Source organism: Hoplias malabaricus, chromosome 7 (assembly GCF_029633855.1).
Source record: "Hoplias malabaricus isolate fHopMal1 chromosome 7, fHopMal1.hap1, whole genome shotgun sequence".
Classification (NCBI taxonomy): Eukaryota; Metazoa; Chordata; class Actinopteri; order Characiformes; family Erythrinidae; genus Hoplias; species Hoplias malabaricus.
In genome coordinates, this window is record NC_089806.1 from 34,694,946 (window position 1) to 34,704,454 (window position 9,509).

The following is a 9,509-nucleotide window of genomic DNA, read 5'->3' on the forward strand; positions in this document are numbered from 1 at the left end:
AGACTGGAAATATAAGGTGAGGGAGGAGCAAGACCTCTGTAGTTAAGAGTAGGACAGGGAGAAGGTCAGGGGGCGAACACGTGGGAGCAGTGAGAGAAGCTGACGGGAAGGCGGCGAACGTGAGAACTTCATGTCCCAGTAGAACCACACAAGCATTTGGATGTGTGAAAATGGCGACGCGGTTGGAGGAAGCCTGTGTGGCCGTGGAGCGTTCCGTGCTCGAGCGAGTGCCGCCGCTGCTCACCGACCTGTATCAGTTCACCATGGCGTACGCGTACTGGCGCGCGGGCAGACATAACGAGCCCACCGTATTCGAGCTGTTTTTCCGAGATAATCCGTTCGGCGGCGGATTCTCTCTCTTTGCAGGTCTGAGCGACTGTTTGCTCTTTCTGAAGAACTTTCGTTTCAGCAACGAAGGTATAGTGTACGTTATGTGATTTTACTGTAGCCTACAGTTTTGACGGAGACGTTATGCTACACATTTCCACAAGTCACAGCAGCTGAATCATTTGCGCAGTATGTAGTGACAGTCGTCTGTGACATTGCTTCATACACGAGTTTGAACAAAATAACATCGTTCTTGAACTTCACTGACCATTGTTCTTACCATTTAAAGTCGTCTTTCCCCGTCACGTTGTAACCTTTGTATTTAGATCTACTACTATGTCACTGCGCAATGTATACTACACTAATTACAACACAGACCCCTCCTCCCTGCCCCTAGAAAGTGGAGCAAAGGTATTGAACACTTTCCAGAGCGCTCTGACCCTAACATTTGGCACTACCTATCTCAGTGGTTCCTGGTGGAACAAGTTATTTATTACTTAGGTGCAGACTTTCATTAACTCGCTATAGACGATCCTCTGCCATAATTAATAAAAATGTATGCTTTATCAATTGCTGAATCAAGCAATTCCTGAATTATACTCTTCAAATGTCTGGTTGCTGTCACTACTGTGATAAATTCTTTTGATGATTTGTTTGGTTTCACTCTGAAAAGACATCAGCATTTAAAGGAACACTTTGTAAGATAATGCTCCTGGGCTCCCCCTTTATCTGCAGAGTTTAATTCACTTTGACAGCACTCTCCTTTAACTTTTATATATTTGTTTGTTTATTGGGGCGACACGGTGTGGCAGCTGGTAGTGTCGCAGTCACACAGCTCCAGGGACCTGGAGGTTGTGGGTTCGATTCCCGCTCCGGGTGACTGTCTGTGCGGAGTTGATGTGTTCTCCCTGTGTCTGAGTGGGTTTCCTCCGGGTGCTCCCACAGTCTAAAAACACAGGTTGGTAGGTGGATTGGCGACTCAAAAGTGTCTGTAGGTGTAAGTGAATGTGTGAGTGTGTGTTGCCCTGTGAAGGTCTGGCGCCCCCTCCAGGGTGTATTCCCGCCTTGCGCCCAATAAATTCAAGGTAGGCTCTGGACCCACCGTGACCCTGACTTGGATAAGCTGTTACAGATAATGAGTGAATGTTTGTTTATTTTTGACTATGTTAAGCATCCTTGGGTTTGTGAGAGGCACTTTATGAATTGAACTTATTATTATTAATAACCACTGTACTGTAAAACTACTGTACTGTAAAAGATTTGGGTTTAATTTTTGTGCTTTACAGATATAGAATACCTGCGCACAGTGCTTCCTTCGAACACAGACCCAGACTTTTTCATCTATCTGAAAGGATTAGACTGCTCTGCTGTCTCTGTCAGCGCTGTAGCTGAGGGCAGTGTGGTCTTTGCCAGGGTATGTACAATACTCATCAACTCTAAGGGTGAAGTACAGAGAAAGAGGAGATGATCTGCTGTGTTTTGTATTTAGGTTCCTCTTATGGAGGTGTCTGGACCCCTTGCCATTGTTCAGTTGCTAGAAACCAGTCTGCTCTGCTTGGTAAACTATGCCAGGTATGTTATGGACTTCATATAGAATATATTTACACCTATTTATAAATTGCCTTCATAAATGATTATGCACTATAGTGTCTAGTCTGGTCTATGCGCTAAGACAGGGTTAATTTTGAGCTGTTGTGTTGGAGTGAGATTGAAACCAGTTTAAACATTTTTCAGGATTTAAAAATCATAAAAGTAAAGTGGAAAAATTGAAATGCATTTGTAGTTCATTTATTATATAATATAAATATTAATAAATATAAACATATAAAATATGCCTTGTGTCAATTTATTTTCCACTTAATCTACTTCAGAGGTACAGTGTTCATAATATATTTCTGAAAAAAATAAAATAATAGGCAATCTAAAGCAAACCAAGCAAACCGGGGACACAAGAATTGCTGGATTGTTATATAATTGTGTATTGCAGTTTTACATTTGTTGTTTTGTCATTAAATGTTAACTACAACATTAATTTCATGAGTATAACTCACTGCCAACTCTTTTGTATATCCTCAGTCTGGTGTGCACTAATGCTGCACGCTTTCGATTAGCTGCAGGCCCCAAACGCCGGCTCCTGGAGATGGGCCTGAGGAGAGCTCAGGGACCAGATGGAGGATTGTCTGCTTCTCGGTACACGTATATTGGAGGTAAATGCACACATACAGATGTTGCATTCAGTATTATCAAGTTACATCATAGCAGTCTGTAAACAGGGTTAAGTCTTCAGTAGGAATGTGTAAATGGGCTGTAGGGATTACCTGGTGCATATTAAAGTCTTTGTGGAATGCAGTTTTACGGTTTATGTAATCATTAGTGTGTTTTAAATAGTAAGTTTTAATAGAAAACTATTTTTCTGTTTGCCCAGCGTATTTTTATATTTTGGTTACTTTATATAACCAAATAAATATATAACCAAATAAAATTTTGTAAGAAACCACACAAGCATCACTGATTCTCCTGTTTTTTAGGCAGGTATTACAGGTTTTTTTACAGGTATTACAAGGCCAAAAGGCTTACTTGCTACATCATAGGCCCAATGCTGCATGGGAACGTGGAAGCGAATGCACTGTTCACTTGTCTTTCTGGCCTCAGGTTTTGATTTGACGAGTAATGCCCAGGCTGGTCGTCTCTATGGGATTCCAGTGGCAGGCACCATGGCACACTCTTATGTCACGTCCTTCTCCTCTCTCGAGGAGGTGTGGCCACAGGTGCGTCATGACCTTGTTTCCTGTTATTAACCTGTAAGGGATGTCTGCAGGACCAAAGTGGATAGTGCATTATCACTGTAAATTGCCACTCCCATTATTGTCACCATAATGCCTTTAGAAAAGCTGTAACATCTATAACGAAAAACATCACTGATAAATACCTTTGCAGGCTCCTGAGTGACACACAGCTCTTTTCCACCAAAAGAATGCTACTTTTTGAGCTGGTTCTGTTCAGGCTTCTTGGAACCTTGGTGCTGTCCAGTAAAATCACCCTGTTTTTCTAACAGTTTTGATACGAACAAAGGGGGGAGTGTTACTTTAAATTGAGAATAGCTGTTGGTCTGTGTTGTATAATTACAGGTATTATCCTGAAATTTTATCAGAAATATGGCAAGATGTACCATGATCACAGTAAATGTTATCAGCACTACATCAGAGGAATCTGGGTGTGGGAGCAAAATGCTTTTACAATATAGTACTTACATTTAGTTCTGTTAAGTTTCTTATATACACTTATTAATTTTACAGTACCATTTAGAGTGCTCCTTTGAGAAAGAAAGTGTATTTATTTATAATATTGCTTTCTAATCTCACTGCAGACTCTGGTTCCTTCCAGAGGTGGAGACCCCATTGACTTCATCTCTTTGGTGAAGGGCTGGTTAGGACGTGTATGTCAGTTACTGGGAGTTAAGCCTCAGCTGGTGCGTGAAGGAGAGTTTGCTGCCTTCCTGTCCTATGCTATAGCATATCCCAGCAACTTCTTGCCTGTGATTGACAGCTACAGTGTCAGCTGGTAAAACATCACACTGTTTCTGAGAGGGATGTTAATTTAAAATGATTACAGAAATGTAACTGTGTGCTTGTGTTTTCATTACAGCAGTGGAGTGCTGTGTTTCTGTTCTGTTGCCCTGGCTCTGTGTGAGCTACAGTACCAGCCTTTGGGCATAAGACTGGACAGTGGGGACCTCTGCAGACAATCTGTGGAAGTGCGTCGGATCTTCAGAGCGTGCTGCACTCAGTCAGTAACAATTCCCTGCCCTTCACTACTTTTTAAGATATTGCTAGTCATTTTTCTCCAATAATCCTTTCTCGGAGAATATAGTCAGAATGTTTAGACAATATAGTCCGAATATTCTGAGAATATAGCAGAATAATTCTCAGAATAATGTCAGAAACATTTGCTGTACCTATAATGGGGCACAACCATTTGGAGTGAAAATGAGGAATGCTGTGTATTTTTGAAGTTATACCATCTTATAGGTTTCATGAATAAATAAATACTCAGTCCTCTGACATATCAAGAAGAGACTGTTAGTAACCGAATGCTGTTTGTTCAAGAACCTGTGTTTATTCAGAAGAGTACAATGTGAAAATGATTGAACCAGAAGGAGCGAAACACTGGCGTGCCCAGAGGAAGCCAAATGAGACTCCAACAAGTTATGGCTTAAGAATACACAAAGTAAAGCTATATACATTGCAGTCAGTAGTCAGTGTTTGCATTGGCGGGTTTAGTCGTCATCTGATGTGGATAGAAGCCTCTAATAAATCTTCTTTTTACTGGCTCTTCACTTGCCTGCTTTTTTCACAACTCACTCTAAATTACTAATTTAATCTGAGATTTATTTAGACTTTTTCACAGAATTATTCAGATTTTATTCTCTGAATAAACATCCTCCTTCATTTTTGTCATTTTACACTAACTGATACATAGAATTAAAAATGTCAATTTTCATTTTATTCAACTACCAAAAAAAAAAATCCTTGATGGAACTTATAACGAAGGCAGTTATGAATAAATTCTTCTCATTTGCCATTTTCAAACTACTTTATTTTTAGTTGTTATTGTCTTTTTAAGACCTTAATTGTTTACATATCTGTACTCAATGCTTTCTTTCTGTTTCCGTACAGCTTTGGTGTTCCTGCATTTGAGTCTCTTATGATTGTTGGTACAAACAGTGTGTCTGAACAGAGTCTTACAGAGCTCAACAAAAGAGTGAGTGATTTTTAAAAACTTGTACATATATCAGCAGTGTTAAGCTTTGGCCCAGTCAGAGCTCAGTCTTTAAGTTAATGATGCTGCATTTATAAATGTTCCACTTAACTCCACTTTATCTGTCAGGAGAATGAGATTGATGTCGTTGGAGTTGGAACTCACCTTGTCACTTGCACAACTCAACCCTCCCTTGGCTGTGTATACAAGGTAAACAGTGTTATTAGCAACAAAATATTACTGAGTACTTCCTGGTCCATTTTGAAGGCTCATATATTTCAACTTTCTTTTCTCAGTTGGTAGAGGTCCGAGGTTGTCCCAGGATGAAGCTGAGTGAAGATCCAGAAAAGAGCACGTTGCCAGGCAAAAAAGCCATCTACAGGCTGCTGGACACTGAGGGTCTGTCCTTATTATTTTCTTACTTCTGCTGCAGCCTTCCCCCTGTGAATTTTTCAAGAATTGCACTCTTATTATTGTCAACAGAGATTCATATCTGGATGTATATCCAGCTCTATTGCCAATATTTATTAGGCGTACAAATACAATTAATACAATTAGAATTATCCAGTTGAGGGTCGCGGTGGGTCCAGATCCTACCTGGAATCATTGGACGCAAGGCGGGAATACACCCTGGAGGGGGCTCCAGTCCTTCACAGGGCAACACACACTCACACCTACGGACACTTTTGAGTCACTAATCCGCCTACCAACGTGTGTTTATGGACTGCGGGAGTAAACCCTAACACCCGGAGGAAACCTACGCAAACACAGGGAGAACACACCAAACTCCTCACAGACAGTCACCCGGAGTGGGAATCGAACCCACAACCTCCAGGCCCCTGGAACTGTGTGACTGCGACACTACCTGCTGTGCAACCGTGCCACCCAACTGCGATACATTACATGCTATATTGTGATACATTACATCAGCAGGCTCTCAATTTGACGAGCGGTAGAAGGTCACTAGCAGGTTGTAGTCCAAGTTGTACTTTCTCAGGACGCTGAGAAAGTGTAGTCGCTGCTGAGCCTTCTTGATGACTGCAGTAATGTTGTCCGTCCAGTAGATGTCCTTTGGGGAGCCAATGTTTCAAATCTAGCAAAGAAGCAATTTAGCTCCTCTGTTTTGCAACGCACTCAAGTGTTCAGTTGTCAGGTTACTGACTCTGTAATTTGTGATGTCTTGTATGCCCTGCCACTTCTCCCGTGTGTTGTTGCTGGACAGGTGGGACTCTATGCACCTCTTATGGTCTGCCTTGGCTTTGTTAATACCTGCATTTAGGTTGGCTCAAGCAGCACTTTACAGAGCTCTGTCACTGGACCTAAAGGCAGCGTCACAGACTCTGAGCACTGTGCAGAACTAGCTGATCATCTAGGGTTTCTGATTTGGAAAACCCAAAAGTTTTTGTCCACAGTCACATTCTTGATGCAGAACTTAATATAGTCCAGTACCTTTTTAAACTCTTTTATATTGCAATTACAAGTAACAAAATATTTCAGCAAGTATTTGCCCTTTAGCTACTGGAAGTTGCTCTGAATAACAGGCTGTATTAGGAAGAGCACTGTTTTGTGAAATTTCGTTTGATTATTATTAATTAATTTATTGTTTCGTTATTTAATCCGTGCATTTTTATTAACGTTTATTTGAAGTTCAGCCAGGCCAGATGATACTTGCAGCATCTTTCAGACATTACGCACACTTTACGCATTTTCAGGACCAGGTGTAAATTTCATTCATACCTACAAACATGTTGATGAATCTGGATATTGACGGAAAAAGTGATTTACAAACGATTTACGCGCGAATTCGTTCTACATGCATTTCATGAATGAGGCCCATTATGAGCATATGCTGTGTATAACAGAATGCCAACTGACACATTAATTAGGATCCCTGGTCAAGTCAGTCTTTTACATTCTTCCCTTCTTTATGCAACCACATACAGGTCATCCTCAAGTGGATTTCATATGTCTGGCAGAAGAGCCTGCCCCTGAAGCTGGTGTGACACTGAGTTGTTACCCTTTAGGGTTGGACAAGGCTCTTCAGTCAATAACACCTGGCCAGGTGACAAGTTTACGATCCGAGGTGTTCTCCCATGGTGAGGTAAATATCCCTATGACGCTGATGATGTGAATGTCTCCATGTTGTGAAGACATCTGTCTATATGTGTCCAAACATCTTGAAAATCATGTTCAGAATCACAGTAATTATGTAGATTAGATTAACAAAGAGGATTAAACGTATTTATTCATTTATATTAAATATGTTATTGCTGTAATTGGCTAGTAAATGCCGTCATGTTCTGTGGTGATCAAACATCCAAACTCCACCCTTTCCTCAATAAATCTTTTTATTGTATTTTATTGTATTTTCAGATCACGATGCCTCTTAGCAATGCATCTGAGATTCGAGTACATGCCCAGACCTCCCTTCAGTCTTTGAGCCCACAACACAAACAATTGCAAGATCCAGAAAATTACACAGTGAGTTTATTTATGTATTTATTTATTTAATATATCTACCTGACAGATAATGCCAAAGCCATTCTACAAACCCCATTTCCAAAAATGTTGGGACAGTGCATGATGTTAATAAAAACAATTTGCAATGATGTGCAAATAATTTAAACCCTATATTTAATTTGACATATTACAGAGGCATTATTCTATATGTTGAAACTGGGACAATTTATTGTTATTTTTTTATTTTTTTTGGTTTATATTTGCCTGTTTTAAATTTGATGCTGGCAACAGGTTCCAATAAATTTGGCACAGGGGCATGACTATGATTGTGCTGTATCACCCCTTCTTTCGACAACACTGAGGAACTGAGTGAGGAATTTGCTGTAGTTTTGAAAGTGGATTTTTTTTCCCTATTCTTCCTTGTTAAAGGATTGCAGGTTGGGGTCTCTATTATAGGGTTGTTCTTTTATAATATGCCAAATGCTTATATGCTTATTGCATAAAGCTAGTGACACACAGAATTCTTGTTGCCCCACTGACACTTACTGTACATCTTAATTAGTATTGCGTAAATGACATGTATGTTTATCTTTCACAGGTGGCTATATCAGAAAGAATTCATTCTCTTGGGACTGACATCAGAAAAGGAAATAGCAAAGGCAGTAATTTTCTGCTCTCCAACTGAAGCAAACTTGAGACACTGAAGTTCATTTGAACTTAATGGAAAAACTTATTTTCTCTACAGTGTTGTACTATGCTGATAGTGTGGAATACTTTAAAATGTAACATGTGCCTTTTTACACTAGACTTCTAGTGTTCTTTATAAAGGTGTTGAAAACGCACACATTTTACCCTTACATTCTCAGTGTTACTGATCTTTTGAAAGGAATCTTAAGATTATGCACTTCTACTTTCTGTATAAATAATGATTTTCAGACGCATTATGGCATAATGAGACATTAAACTGATAAGAATTCCTTGCCTTTGTTTTTTTTTCTTTTTTCAAATTATACACTGTCTGTGTGTGATATTGTTTATTAGGTTTGATGATTAGATGAGACAAAATGAAATGACTGGAAAGTAATACAAATTAATGGGTATTTTTGTGTAGTTGCATTAGTAATTACATTATAACATGATGCTCCTATAAACAATAAGCTTCTATCACTACATCATTAATATCAGAACACTGAATAACTGATTCAGAGAAAGCATAATTCTATAGACTGGATTTAATGTGTGCGAAATATCAGTTTTTAAACATAGCATTGCATCTCTAAGAAAATATCTTCATGTGTACCACAAAAATGTCTTACACTGTCGGCACAATGTAAAAAATGCATAGTGATGTTATAGCATACTATAGAGCATATCGATGTTATTTACTAAAGGTACAGACAGTGTAAATGCACACCAGTGGTTTTAGTGTTTTTCCCTAGTTATGTTTCATTCTCTTCTCCAGAATTTGTAATATTCCTAAAATGTTTTCAATTGGAAATCAATGCAACTTAAAAATCTACAATTAGAATACGGAAAACGTATGCTCTAAAAGTACTGCAGATGTACCCTTGAGGGTACCATCACAGTGAGTTTTTCTGAGTGTAGTATGGTGGTTTCAATATGGAGCCAAACTGGCACAATTATTTTTAATATAAATACAATAACATTAAATTTTAATTGTGTAGCAGCTACATGTTTTTAAAGAAACACTGGCCTACATTTGACTCTATAATACACTGTGTTTTTGTCATATCGTCCAGCCATCCACATAGAATTTGTTCCTGTCCGTTGCCCAGTGTGTTACACAGTAACTTTAGGTAATAGATAGGCCTCGTCGTGCTTTAAAAAAACATGGGCACGTCTATAAGAATTAAATTGTGTTTAGGAGATAATTATGAAGGGCAAAAGTGTGGGAAATATGTAACGGGGGCAACAATGACAAAGAGAGAAAGAAGTAAAATAAA

General features: G+C 39.2%; 1 protein-coding gene across 1 annotated transcript; it reads left to right on the top strand.

Annotated features, from left to right (window-relative positions):
* Positions 1–68: 68 nt before the first annotated feature.
* Positions 69–8,497, top strand: naprt (nicotinate phosphoribosyltransferase). The gene is made up of 13 exons (XM_066677356.1): positions 69–417; positions 1,614–1,741; positions 1,817–1,899; positions 2,404–2,534; positions 2,980–3,095; positions 3,695–3,888; positions 3,973–4,113; positions 5,004–5,088; positions 5,215–5,295; positions 5,382–5,484; positions 7,029–7,186; positions 7,459–7,566; positions 8,144–8,497. The coding sequence occupies exons 1-13, from the start codon at positions 171–173 to the stop codon at positions 8,228–8,230; spliced, it is 1,662 nt and encodes a 553-aa protein (XP_066533453.1). The 5' UTR covers positions 69–170; the 3' UTR covers positions 8,231–8,497.
* Positions 8,498–9,509: the final 1,012 nt, after the last annotated feature.